A 14,849-nucleotide genomic window follows, 5' to 3' on the forward strand; every position below is an offset into this window, starting at 1 on the left:
TTGTTTTGGTTTAATTTCTCAAGCTTTTTCACCTTGCCTTCACAGGTTTCCTTGAAGCATTTCAATTCTGATGAATCACATTTGCTGGGTAAAGCTGTCCCCATGAAAACATTTTGACGAGCTTCAATTTCTACACAGACTCTGAAGCTGAACTGCTGAGAGTCCCTTATCACCAACAGCCTCCCTGGCTCTTGCTCATTAGTAACTTGGTCACTTTGGAATGGACTAGCACATAGGAGAAATCAGAGCCAATTTCAACAGATCAGAACAGTCTGCTTCTTTGAAAGGGATGTTTAAGCTCTTAGAAACAACGTTTCCTGACCTGCAGAAATTGGTCATTAGAAATCAAAGTCCTAACATCAGAAGAGCCATAAAAACAAAAAGGCAACCCAACAGACTGGTTTGGTGCTGGGGATGGTGTTAAGATCACACTGTGTATGGCATGATCATATGATAGGGACAAAGAATGAAATATACTCATGCATTTTCTCCCCAGGTTTCCGTATTGCTTTCTCTTGGGAGGTCAGTTGATTTGCAACTGACTGGAAAAAACACATGTCACTTGCTTTGATTTAGTCCTAGAGGAAAACAAGGCAGAGCACAGCCAACCAGAAGGAATAAATCCACTTATAAAAAAAAAATTCTCATGAGGCTGAAGGAGCTTTAAAAAAGATATATTTGAAGTTCCTGGCTTTCTACACCTAAATGTTTGGACAAATAAAGTATAGCTACATGGCACAACCTCAAAGGACTGGAGGTGGAACAACCTGGCCTGTGATGTTAGAGGTGGAGTTAGTTCTCCCTGATCACACCAAGCCATGTCCTCCCTCCACATCACCTCAGGGAAACACCACATCTACAGACTTCAACTATACCCTTTCATGGAGTACTACGTGTTAGCTTTTGTTCTGTGAAAGCCAGACATTTTGGCAGGATGTAAAAGCAAGAAATTCAGAGCTTTTGATCAAGGGTTATTGTGAATAGTAGATCCTGTCTTATCCCATATGACCAAGGGCACAGGTAGGCTCAGGCAATCTTCAGATAATGGAGGAAGCACTTTTATTTCCTTTCTTTTCCCTTAAGCACTTTCTCCCATAAAAATCCTCTTTCATGACAAAAGAGTTTGAGGCGGACCTAACTAAACCTGCAGGTTTAAACAGTCCTGGCTTCTAAGGGCTTCTTATCACGCTTTCCATTTGGGTTTCCAAATTCTCAGCTTGTCCCTGCTCCTGTGACTGGCTGAACAAAGGTTTCAGAAGATCTGAAACTAATTTCCAGCAGCAATACGAATCCTTATCTTTCTCCACTTTCAAGATAAATTCCTCCAGCCCAGCAGTTTGTGGCATAAACCAAGAATAAGCAAGGACCTTCTTGCACAGACTCCTACCTGATCACTGCAAGCTTGCTGAAACAAGGTAGCAGCTGGTTTATTCCGTAATCATTGATATTATTGTTGTCCAAATCCAGAGCCAGGCGCTTTTGAAAGTGATGCACAACGAAGGAAATAGCACTGCAGTCAGCAGAGCAGGCATTGCAGTATGTGAGCTTGATGTAATTGGCGTGCATGCGTTTGGCAGCCAACTTCCCCACTTTCTCACTCTGGGTCTCGTAAAGGCACCTCAGCATCCAAACAAAATTGGGCTGGACCTGGATCTGATTGTAGTTTTTAAGTCTGGACCGAGTGAGGCCTTTCAGGTGGGATTTCATGCTCTCCCCAAGGTATGTGATGAGCGTCTTTCTTTTCTTCTTAATGACAGCAGGCAGAACTAAATGTCTGAAAAGCTTCTGCTTGGATCTAGAAAGCAGGCCACAAAGAAACAGGTTGGTAAAATGAAAGTGTTCATTATTTCGGAAAGGATCCTCCCTTGCTAGTTGTTTCTTCAACCAAGGAATACGAAGGCAAGTAGGCTGGGCAGTCTCAGTGGAAGAGCATTCATTGAAAAACTGAAGTAACTCCTTGGCACCCACTTTCTCTTCAATAACCAGGAACAAAGCTGTGAAAAAAGACTGAAGGGTTAAGTGCAAGAACTCGTAAGTGGACTGATCGTCACAGCCACTATAACCTTTAACTGTCCTGAGAAAGCCCAATTGCAAATCTTCTTCAGAGATGTTTGCTGATGAGACCTCCTCCTGCTCGAAGATAAAGAAAGAGTTCCCCATGCCTTTGTATGCCATTTTACCCAAGGCTAGAAGAGTTTCCTTTCTTGATTTGAACATCTCTGCTTGGCTTCTGGTGTTGTTCTTCAGCAAACTTGTTTTCAGAGATCGGTTCAGATGGACTTCAATCATGAGCAAAAACACATCTGTCAATGTAACAGAACAGTCTGGAAGCTCGTGGCTGTCCGACATGGAATGGAAGTGTTCATAGCATTTAAAGATAATCCAACAAAATAAAGGCACTGAACATAAACTGCAGAGATTGGGGTTGGCTTCCAACTGGTTCAATACCAGTGTTCGTTGCCCCTCATCTTTGAAAAACATGGCAGTGTATTCCTTCAGATTATTGCTGGAGAAACCACGGAGTAACACTTTCTTTCTAACGATGTTTCTTTGGATCTCAGTTCCTGTCCTTGCTGTAAGAATTTTCTTGGATCCCTTAAGAAGCTTTCCTCTGAGAAGGCTTACCAGCAGCACCAGGGGGTGGGTGGGTTCATTGGGTGAACATATCTCAGGAACACTACTGAGATCAAAGTTGGAATAGATCTCATCGAAGCCATCAAATGTGAAAAGAACTGTATGAGGGAATTGCAAGATGTGATGAAACACCTCTGTGGGGTCCTGGTCTGGGTAGCAATTATATTTGAAGAGTAAGTCTTTCAAACATATGGCTTCATCTTCCTTAAAGCAACTAAACATCCTACATCGGAAACGGAAGAAAAATTTGGCCCCTATGTCCAATTCTTTTCTGGCCCAAAGACTTTGTATCTTCTGCAGCAAGATGGATTTTCCAATTCCCGCATCACCGAAGACATAAACAGTCTCTCCATCTTCATTAATTAGCCCAACTGCATCATCAAAAAGGGCTTCTAATTGAGACACTTTGCCTAGACTCTCATTGGTAAAACTGACCAGCTCCATAATACTGTTAGAGTAGATTTCTTCAAGCAGCATCTCTTCCCTTTGAGCGTAGGACATAACAAACTTGGAGTCCCGTCCCAGTTCATGTCTGAGTTTCTGGCAATACCTGCTAACTAAAAAGACAGTGAACTATTATTTAAAAAACTATTATTAAAAAGCATACATATACAATGGCCCACCTTTTTGGGAACTAAGATGTAAATTTGTTCTTTTGCAGATTACTTCTATTTATTTGTGCTGCCATCATCACTCTCCTGGGAAATTCAGGTGCTAACGAAAGAGGTAATATGTGAGACACCATTTCGCGAAAGCCGGTACTGACACTGCATGGCTTTAAGGGGCTGCCATCTTTCAGCTGAGACTCGAAGCCAAGCCCCTGACCTTTTGTTAAAGACTATTTTACACTCTGCAAAGGCAGGGTTGGGTGGTGACTGATTAGCTTTGGCATCTGCCTTTTCACTATACTTATATTCTACCTGCTATTTCTATGAGGTAGGTAGTTATTCTTTCCTAACTTGCTTGGTAATTTTTGTTATTGTAAATAGAATGCATGCATTTTAGAAACTGGGTGCTAAGCACCTCAAAATATTCTTTTACGGTGAGAAACAAAAGGAGAATCTCAGTTATTGTGCAATGTTGGCTTGTGTTTTTATTGCAAAAGAAACTTCACTTCAGATGGGGGCAAAGTAATTCTTATATTTATATAGTACAAAAAAACCTCTCAAGAGGAAAACGTTTATTTCTGCGATACTTTAACTGACTTTTGCTATAACTCATCATTTAGGGTCACAATATAATGCAGGTTGGAAGGGACTTCAGAAGGTCTCTAGTCCTACCTCCCTCTCAGAACAGGGTCACTTATGAGATCAGATGAGGCTACTCAGGGCTTTATCTAGCTGGATCTTGAAAACCTCTAAGTATGGAGACTGCACAGCCTCTCTGGACAACTTGCCTCATTGCCTGACTGTCCTCATCATGAAATACTGGCTATTCCATTGCCAAAACATCACAGTGTTGCTAATAAATTGTAGCAGAAGCCTAGAAAATACTACAGCTGCCACAAGGTGGTTATGCCATTACGCTACGTATCCACAAACACAGAAAGAGCTTGACGTTAGCAAAACAGGATGTAATATATCAACATGACTGTTACGTTATACAGTGTGCCTTTTAATTATCTGGCTACCGCTACTAGCAAGCACAGCATGCGCACATTTATTTTCCATGGCTGTGCCTACCTAGACTCTCTTACTCACACACCACCTGGTTAGAGCTTCCTACATAGCAGGGTAGTTCTGAGGAAAGGGATATAGATGCATGACCTTACCCGGATCTGTATTTACCACAGGTTTACTACAAATATTCTCTGAAGGCTCGTAACCTATTTCATCCAGCCAAGGCTGAAGTTCATAGTAAGCATCAGTGACTTTCTGTAGGACACGGATGAAATATTCTGAGACTTCTTCTCCCTTGCTCTGAACCAAGTCTAGAATTTTGCGAACCTGAAAAAACACCATGTGAAAGATCATTCATGCACAGCATTTTATCACAGTTACACTTGTACACTGCTTTAGGATCTTTTTTGGACTAAAACTAGGCACCAAAATCAAAACTGGTGCCTCAAACACTTGAATCCAAAATCTAGCCCTGAATTTGAACCATCACAAAACTGACTTTGTATTTGGATATTGCAAGAAAGTGTGCTCTGCAAGTTAAGGCTGAACTTGTAGCTAAATCGTATGCTAACCAGAAACAAAATGGATAAATACCACTCCTCAATAGGGAACCCAAAGGATTTCCTCAACCTGGCTAGATAGTGTATTTTAAATCCCATGACGGTTAAAACAAAAAAGAAAGGAGTGGTTTCTCAGTGCCCTGAATTCACTCTCTGGTTTGTAAATGTTCCAGTCACGTTTAGATTTACCTCAGCATCCAGCCAGATTCAGAGCCGGGTAGGCAGAATCTCTCTCTGTATCTCAATGCGGTTCCAAAAACCTACAACTCTTAACACAGCAACTCAATTCTGCAGGCTCCCTCCGTACAATGGACTTGCTGCCTGCAACTGTTACTCATGGCTGCTAGGCAGTGGCTGGAGCAGTTGAAGACTAAGCGTTACCTCTAGAGGCAAGGCAGAATCTGATCTCCGTGCAACCAGTTCAAAACCCTCTGCAAGACAGAGCAAACCAATAGAGCCCGTTTGGAATGTCTGGATTCTCTTCTAGCTGGAAATGAATGAAGAATTCAGTTCTAAACCAGACAAAGGTTTCTAGAGACTGTGATCTCTTGTGAGCTTAAAGTGGCGTGTGGTACATACAATACAGCAAAAGCGTGGTATTTTTTGACAATTTTTATGCTCTAAAAAGCAATTTTATGCCTTCCAGAGAAGCTCTCACAGAGTTCACTTCACTTAATATTGTGGCCTGCTCTCTGTCTCTGTTAGGCTCCTGATGCACGGCCTCCCCCTCAGCTCATGTATATTATGCTGAACAGTAAGAAATGGAGATGATCGTTCAGTGTGCATTTATTCAGCTTTGACCCTATGCACAGAGCGAGCACTATGTTCCCATTTCAACTTGCCAGCAAGAATTATTATTTTATGAAAATGTGCGCTGTTAGTGAAGTCCAAGGTAGCTGATTTTTTTATGGTTTGTGCCTGCCTTTAACTGTGACACTATTCTGAAGCTGCATGACTGGAAACAGATCAGGAGTTTGTTTTAAGTCATGATGCAAAGAGCAACTGTGTACGTTGGACAATTTCCTCCTACCAAAAGAAAAGGAAATAATTTTTGCTACTGATGTCCAAAGATGAATCAAAACCCCAAATGTGTTCAGGATACACCATTTTTACACATAAACATTTACAATGCATATAGGTCTTTAGAGAAAAGGGAAGGTGTGCATGTGGACAACACACAATCATTAACTTCTAAAATAATATTTAATTTCTGTCTCTCCTCCTCTAAAGCAGGATGATCTGTCCCACAGCATCCTGAAGTAGATTTTCCTTGCAGTGCTCTGCACAGTAATGAAGGCTCGTGTGTAGCAAGCTGCACTCTAACAGCTGCTGTGGTCACCTCCTCATCAAGAGGACAAAGCTGCAGCTGGGGGGGACAGCACAGCAATTACCATCCTGCTCATTCTTAGAGCTGCCAAGGGACATTACAAGCAATGCCAGCCGTGCTGGAAAGAGATGTGCTGGAGACACTTGTCCAGACATAACGGGGTGGGGAAGCTCCAAAATAACAAAGATTCGAAGAGACACTAGATATAAAATTGCCAGATAAGCCCATAAAACCCAGGGTAAATTGAAAGTAACAAAAAGTTCACCCTGGCTAGTGAAATAAAAAGGAATACCTTATCTGCTTGAGTTGCAAATTGGACAACAATCTCTGCATCTTCAATGGAGAAGTAGTCATTCTTAATCAAGTTGTCAATCAAACACTGCGTGTTTCGGATTCTACTGACCAGAAGTTCTCGGTATACCTTCAGCAGAGCAACAAAGGATGGAGGACTTGCTCCTGGAGGTTTTCCCACAGAAATCTCCACGTTACCATAAAGTTGGCCTTCCATAGTTGAGACAGCAAGAACCTGCTCCACCTAGCCTCATCTTTGACAAACTGTCCATTTGCAGCGAGAAGTCAGCTTGGAGTTAACTTCGGGGAAACATGAAATCTGTCCTTCACATTACCAAGCCTGCAAAAAGTAATTGTACAGAACCTCAATTTAAACCTTATTGTATGCAGATAACCCCTTCAATTAGCCATCAAAAAATACTTCCAACCTCTGCATAACACCATGGCCAACTTTATTAAAAAGACTCTTCCCCATTTGAGATCTGGGCCCATGCCAGCCTCACGAAGTTCAACCAGGCCAAGTGCAAGGTCCTGCACCTGGGTCGCAGCAATCCCAAGCACAAATATAGGTTGGGCGGAGAACGGATTGAGAACAGCCGTGAGGAGAAGGACTGTATCCTGGGCTGCATCAAAAGAAGTGTGGCCAGCAGGTCGAGGGAGGTGATTCTTCTCCTCTACTCCACTCTGGTGAGACCTCACATGGAGTACTGCATCCAGCTTTGGAGTCCTCAGCACAAGAAGGACATGGACCTATTGGACAGGGTCCAGAGGAGAGCCACAAAGATGATCAGAGGGCTGGAGCACCTCTCCTATGAAAACAGGCTGAGAGAGTTGGGGTTGCTCAACCTGGACAAGGGAAGGCTCTGGGAGACCTTATAGCAGCCTTCCAGTATCTGAATGAAGCCTACGAGAAAGCTGGAGAGGGACTTTTTACAAGTGATAGGATGAGGGGTAATGGCTTCAAACTGGAAGAGGGTAGATATAGGTTAGATATCAGGAAGAATTTTTTCACTATGAGGGTGGTGAGACACTGGAACAGGTTGCCCAGAGAAGTTGTGGACGCCCCATTCCTGGAAGTATTCAAGATCAGGCTGGATGGGGCTTTGAGCAACCTGGTCTAGCCAAAGGTATCCCTGCCCACGGCAGGGGGTTGGAATTAGATGATCTTTAGGGTCCTTTCCAACCCAAATGATTCCATGATTCTATAATTTGTTCAGGATTTGGAAAAAAAATTAACTACAACAATTAACTACAATCTCCCTTCTGTACTAGTACTTTACTGTAGCTTGCCTCAGACAACACCACTGGCATCTGCTTTACTAACTGCCTGTTCTTAGTGCATAATTTAATATTTTTTATTAGCTTTTCATGTTTCAATAGACAAAGCAGGGCATCTGTCCAAACATAGCTGGACAAGGAAATAAATGGAATAAAATTATATTTCATAGCAATTAATTTTGTAGAAGAAATTAATTTATAGTGGCAATTCACTTTGCTTTTTCTTTGTTACAACAACAGACCCGTAGAAAGTGTTGCCAATATGATAAATGTCCCTGTAAGCGAGGCCTTGTGAACTCTGAGACAGTTTTAGCTAAACTAGGAAAAAGCATTTAGCTTCAGGGCACCAGGTTTGAGAGGTGGTTGTGAGACTGTGGGAAAACCACTGATCAGATGTTTCTGTTAAGAAAGCCAAGAGCAAGATGATGCTAACAGTGAAAATGCTGCTATAGATTTCAGAGCTAATACAGAGCACTTCTCTTCTCCTAAAGCTATTTGTTCGGACAGCGCGTAAAACAGAAAATATCATTGCATTGATGTAATTTGGTTAATCTTATCAAATTCAGGTGAGTAACCATAAAAGTCAAAAAATACAGTTTTTCAGAATCTGAAAAGTAACAGTGTTACAGAACGGACTGAAATAAGTGATTGTAAATATACAAAATCCCATCTCTACTGATTCACACAAAAAATCTTGACCTCTCCTTGAGCAGGAATTGCACAGAATAACTAAATTCACAGACTATTTCCCCATGTAATGAACTAGGCCTGGAAGATGGCATGGCAATTCATATTCATTATTGGATTGGGCATCCAACCCATCTCCGTCTTCATAAAGGGAAGAGATTGCACACAATACAGCTTGTAATGAAGATAATCAATTTAAAAGCCTGTGCAAACATTTAGGTTTGAATGCCTGACCTCAGCCTCTGTATGTACACAATGTGATCATTAACTCAGACAGTTACAGGCTCGGGAAACCCTCTCATTGCAGTAGAGATGTTGTTTAGAAACTGTACTCTTTAGCATGAGTGGTCTCTCCTTGTCTACAAATACATATGCTGTGTATGCCCTCATTCTCTATACCAGCTCTTTAGTGCTCTTTTTAGATGGCCATTTATTCCTATTTTTCTTTACAAGGCATAAAGCAGTAGGAATCAGGATCAGACTGCTCTCTATTGTATTACTAAAAGTTTTTTTTGAATTGCAGTTAATATACCATGTAGCAGGCATGAACTTATATTGTAATTAGAATTCAACAGAAAGTTCACTTAGGTACTATTTAAGTATGAACCTTGCACATAAGATTTCCCATGCAAAAAGTATCACAACTGAATCACCTCCACAGAGACAATGAGAATTTGCACGATCGACACGAATTACTGGCACCCTGCAGTAAAACTTATTGTTGCTTCTGCAAGTCATATTTGGAAGAATGTTCTTAGATTCTGATTACAGTCATACTAATAAAAACAAAACACAAAGCCCTTCCTCAACAATTCTGTAAAGGTGCCAGCTTTGCTGCTACATAATTCTCACAATTTCCCAAGATGTTTACAGTGCCGGCAAACTTTCCAAATGCTCCTCAGCACTCCCAGGACAAGCTATAACTGAGCCCTGCCAGCTCACAGATTCTTCTAGGTGATGTGCTATTGGAACAAACTCATTTCTATGGGTTTTCCATACCAGAAGCTGTGGCTCTGCATCAGTGTAGCTTCTCCTGCTTGACGCTGGAGAAAGACGTGATTTATACTGCTGTATTTTAATGATACTAACTATGCTTACAAACACAGGGCAAACCAGCTTAGTCCCTCTGATCTCTAAGCTGGCAAACCAGCTTAGATCTTAGTTCCTCTCTCCTTAGATCCTCTAAGTTAGGTCCTAACTTAGAGTGGCTGACCCACACAGATGCAGATAACTGCATTAAGACTTGAGCCCTCTAAAGGCTGAGATGAGCCAAATCCCCAGCACAACTGTTTTGGATCACAGCCACCTCCCAAACTGCAAAACTCTTTCAACCAAAGGGAATGTAACCAAGTGATGTGACTTTCTTACCACACGAGTAAGTGACTGCATCGACTCAGACAAACCAACCTTTCATTACGCCATTCACATGACCCATCAGATGAAGTGGCTGACTTCTGAGTCACTCAGCTTCCTAGAAGCCACATTGGCACATCTCTTTGTTCAAGAAAGCTCATTCCATAAAGGAAGTCTATCATGAAGACCAAACAATGTTGAAAACATCATTTACTCTAAAGCTTTTGCAAGCTTTTAGTTAAAGACATAGAGTCACCTTAAAACACATGCAATAGAAATATTAACCCTTTTCTTTCAAGATACTGCTTCTACCCAACGTTCCCTGCTTGCTTTGGTTATTCTAGGACATTAGGTTGTCCTAATGCATTTTCTTTCTTCCTGCTTTGTGAGAAGAACTGAGACAAACATCCATGAAACCACAATAATGAAACAAAGTGCTGTCATGTGTACAAAACAAATGGAAGTCTTTCCTTCGCTCTTTCAGATCCATCTACAAAGAGGATAATAAAAGAAGGAAGAAATACAGCAAAAGGACAGGAACAAGGAAAATATGGAAAGATCAGAATGTCTCAAAGATGCCTGCCCTGCATCTAAGTCCAAGCCACTACAGAACCTGGTTGCTACTGGAAGGAGTATGCACGCGTATGCTGCAGGAGAGAGCACATCACCTTTCACACAGGGTGATCTGTAAGAGAGTGGAGGAACAAGAGAGCGATCGAAAAAGAATATGAAGTGAGGCTAAGCATCAGGGGAGAAAAGGAGAAAGAGCAAAAACAGCAAGCAGGGAAGTCAGAGCTGGCAATATGAATTCTGTGCATGATGACGTACTCAGTGATATTTTCAGTGCCAATATTAACTTTAAGGCAAAAACCACACACCATCCAGTCCTGGAGAAAACAGTAATCTCCATCAGTCTCTTTTAATAAGAAAAAATGGAAATTTCCACCATCTATAGACTAAGAAAATGTCACATCAGATGTGCGGCTGAACACTTTAAATGGTGCTGGAACAGAAAGACTTCCTGCCACACGTAGTTAAGAGCAAGGCAGGTATGTGCATGTTTGTAGCAAAGTGTATCAGCTATATGAAGGAACTTCAGGTCCTACTCAGACTAAAGTAAACACAAAAATTTTCTCCAGTAGCAGTTCTAGGTGCAACAACACCTTAAAGTCCTGAGAAATGTGCTTGTTCTCATAGAGAAACACACTGTTCGTAAGATTCTGACATACACGATTCTGTTTTATTGGGGGCGGTTGTTGTTGTTGTTATTCTTGTTGTTTTTAAACACAAGGCCAATGTGTTGACATCATGAGGTCTCCAACTTATCTGCAAGTCCATCACCCCTCTTTTTGGAAAGAGTCCCAGCTTCCATAGTGCTTTAACAGGAGTCTTTTCAGTGAGGGATCACAGCGTTACAAAGTACTAAGTCTCTTTTTACAAGAATCTGTTAGTTTTACAATGCTAGGTTACACATCTGGTATGTTTAAAGGTAAATGCTTATGCAGCTTATAAATATGTGTTGAAAGCATTTGCTTGCTAGAGTGCATATAGTGTTCTTTGCCTTATCTTGGGCATTCCAGATGCTGGATTCCATTCCAGTGCAATTCTTGTGACTGGTGTGGCATCAGTCATGGGAACGCTGTCAGAAAAGACTGAGAGATGCATTAATGTGAGACATCTCAGCGCACTGACCAAGGTCTAAAACCATCCACTGTTGAGAACTACTGCCTCATTTCTGGAACTGTTCCATTTCTGAAAGGGCTAATGAATAAAATAATTTTCCTGACAGCCACCTTGAGGCTCTTACAATCCTCTCTCTGTACAACATCACTAAGTTACAATAGAGATCATCTGTTCTACCAGCAACAGTTTGTGAACATACTTATTTAGAGAAATGAACATTAGCATTGAGGTTTATACACAGAAAGGTATGTACCTGGGGAGAAAGGGAAAGATTTTTCAAGCCTGATACAGTAGCTGGAACAGCAGAACACCTAAATAGGAATAGAGATGACAAATACCTGGGCAAAGCAGGAATCTAGTATGGGGAGACAACAGGAGAGATGCTTATTGGGAAAATCTTCCTATCTGGGAACAGAATGTATTTCTTGTTCCCGAGAGGAAAATTAAAAAAAAATAATCATTATTTACTCAAGAGGCTTCCAATGATATTGGAGAGGAAACTCAGTTAGCTGTTTGTAGGACAGCAGCTTTGGTCAAGTGAAGAAGAGAGAAACCAGACTACCAGGAATTAAAAAGAACCAGAGAGCAGAGTGCTCACCCATCAGTTGTACAGCCAAAGAAGAGACAGGAGACAGGGCCTTGGCCAAAAGAAGTGTCAAGGGGGATTGAAGGGATGTGAGGAGCAACAGCAAGTGTGGCAAGAGATGCACATCATAAGCCTGCAAAACTGAGAGTAACAAAGAGGAAGCAAGATGGGGATCAGGCCAGGGATAAGGAGGGAAATTAAAAAGGGAAATGAAATTTGTCAGAGTAAGAGGTACAGTAAAAGCATCAGTGCTTACAGCATGGTTTTGTATAATCCATATCAATGAGCTGCAATGGCGCTGATGGCCTCTACATGAAGGTACTGGCATTTTTATCTAGTGGTTCTTCTCACTTCCTTTTATTCTCAGCATTGTGCAAGCACATATCCATTTATATCTTTCCTGGCCCTGCCCTTCTCACATCCTCTTTTCACTAAGATCTCCTTGCTCTTCTTCTAACAAAACTGCCATGCCTGTTCAACTCCCACTCCTGGAAGTCCTCTGGCAGTGAAGAATATGCTGGTTTATCACAACAAGGTCTTACCAAACGTAAACACTGGAGATAAAGGGGCTGAAGGATCTTAAAGAATAGCTAAAAACCATTTCCACTTTTGGGTGAACTAGGGAGTTCACTCCTCATTGAGCTGGCTGGTCCCAAGGAGACTGTGTAAGATGAAGTAGTAAAGGCAATACAAGGAGCAAATTCATCCACAACTGTCCCTTAAAGCAGATGATTTAAGGCCAAACACGGTATTTCTGAAGAGCTGAAAACTCATTCAATACTACTTGTCCTGTAGTCTTGCTATTCTGACAAAAAACGTTCCTCTAAATTGCATGTGAAAAAAAGTTCTAGGCCACATACCTAGCTACCAGCAGCCAGTAGCTGGAATTTCACAGCACCTAGTAGCCAGTTCTGGCAGGACAACAGTGAAGCATGAACACAAGCCCCAGTGCCAGCCCTGGGCTAGTGGAGTCCCTGGCGGCACAGCTTTCTGCCCATGGTATTCAAATTGCAATTACTCTTCAAGAGGTGGCTGTGTGAAAATAGTGCTCCATTTCACGTGAAAATCTGTGCCCTTTGTGTCTCCAATTTTTTATTTCCTGAGAAAAGTTATTTTACAGTGCAGCCACCTCACTGCAGAGCCATTACAGCAAGAGGAGAACTGGAGACTTTGACACGCTTTTTAATTAATAATGGTAATCTAGACTCAGTCAAGGCAGTCTAAACTCAATTTTTTGCTATCACCGGGAGAGACAGAAAAGAGACTGATTTTCCACATCTTATTTCACGTGTGCCACAGCAGCCAGTCTTTGACTATAACAAAGACATAAGACAGAACATATTTCCACACAGCAGCTCTCACTTTTAAAAGAACTTCAACTATTTTACATAGTTCAAGCACAGCAAAAAATGTGTAGAGATTAGAAGCAAATGGGCACATATGCTACACAAAGTCTGCATGTTTTGATGAGAAATGATGCAATGTATTTCACAGACGTACTAAAAAATAGCCTTTTATTTTTATGGTACAAATGGTGCATTGGTAGCCTTTTATTTTTAAAGCACAAGTGGTGCATTGGTAGAGCATGTACAAAGTCCCTGTACTGACCTTCAACGATATTCTTTATCTACGAGTTAAAATACATCCATCATACCCCAGTTTACAATCTCTGTGTAACTATCGTCATCAATGCTACATATGTCAACAAATGCCCCAGGAGCCATACATTAACATCACACTACTGTAAATCCATTATAACTCATGTGATTTTGCATTGTGCCGGGCTCACTGAGATCATCATCTTTCAGTGATTTTTCCCCCCACCCCTCTCTATCTCTCCTTTGACTGTAGTATAAGCTTTTGTAGCCATCCCAAGTTGTTCGAAGAATAACAGATACAAAAGAACACAGAAGAAATTATTTCTGCCTCTGCCGGCTAAACTGACAAGCTTTTGCTTAAAAGGCATGAAAGTAGCCTTTACAAGCCAAAAGTAGCTTTTGCTGCTACATTTCCTGAACAGCTTACTTCTAAACAAATGGAGCTCTACGTAGGATGTTTGCATGAATTAACAAGTCCCTGTGAAAACGATTTTATGTGGCTTCTTGATAACTTCTTTCAGGAAAACATTTAATAAATAAGAAGGAACCACTGCTAAAAAGCAAAGAAATGTTCTTCTATCAGAGATCTTAGGATTGTTTTTCTTTTTAACAGTGGAAGAGGAGGGGAACAATTTACTGGTGTCTCAGAAAACTGGAACTTCTTTTCTACTATTATTTACTATTTTCACATTCAACCTGCAGTGAGTGCCACAATCAAAGCTGCAATTGATGGAATCGCATATTCACAGCTCTCCTAATTCAATCTCCCAAGCTTTGTGCTGGTCATTGACAGCAAACCTAATCAGCTATGCCCACTCCACCTGGCCAAAGACCACCCCTTGGCTGTGCCTGTGCATCCATCCATCCAGCAAAACGGGGTCCTGCGTGGAGACTGCCCACGTATCAAGGCGAGGCAGGGAGTTAACTGCTGGTGCCAGTGGCACACTGGCATGGAGGAAGACCACCCTCCCGCCATCCCATACCATGCCAAGCCATTCCATACCATGCCAAGCCACGGCCTCCCCACCGCCATGGGGCACTGACTCTGCCCAGGCAAACCGCTCCCGCCTCCCTCTCTTATAGCTCCTTTCCCATTAAATGAGCAAAGCACCGAGGCCTGAACGACTCCCACATGGATACGGACCTTCAGTCAGGTTTACGGCATGGAAATGCCTTTTCTTTTTACTGTTTTATCTGCCGCTTACGGGACAGATGAGGAGGGCGCGGCGGGGG

General features: G+C 41.8%; 1 protein-coding gene across 3 annotated transcripts in view; it reads right to left on the reverse strand.

Moving 5' to 3' along the window:
* The window catches only part of NOD1 (nucleotide binding oligomerization domain containing 1), a 30,693-nt gene that overhangs the window by 15,095 nt on the left and 749 nt on the right, over positions 1-14,849 (reverse strand). The window contains exons 1-4 of one of the 3 annotated variants that reach the window (XM_054190653.1): positions 11,686-14,758; positions 6,433-6,771; positions 4,406-4,580; positions 1,388-3,191 (exon numbers count right to left, since the gene is read on the reverse strand). In XM_054190653.1, the coding sequence (XP_054046628.1) occupies positions 1,388-3,191; positions 4,406-4,580; positions 6,433-6,648 (2,195 nt within the window). In that variant the 5' untranslated portion in view covers positions 6,649-6,771; positions 11,686-14,758. Of the gene's footprint in view, positions 1-1,387; positions 3,192-4,405; positions 4,581-6,432; positions 6,772-11,685; positions 14,759-14,849 lie in introns of those variants that run through there. The other 2 variants (XM_054190650.1, XM_054190651.1) reach the window with 2 other exon arrangements.

The sequence above is a fragment of the Rissa tridactyla genome, chromosome 2, assembly GCF_028500815.1.
Source record: "Rissa tridactyla isolate bRisTri1 chromosome 2, bRisTri1.patW.cur.20221130, whole genome shotgun sequence".
In the NCBI taxonomy this organism is placed as follows: domain Eukaryota; kingdom Metazoa; phylum Chordata; class Aves; order Charadriiformes; family Laridae; genus Rissa; species Rissa tridactyla.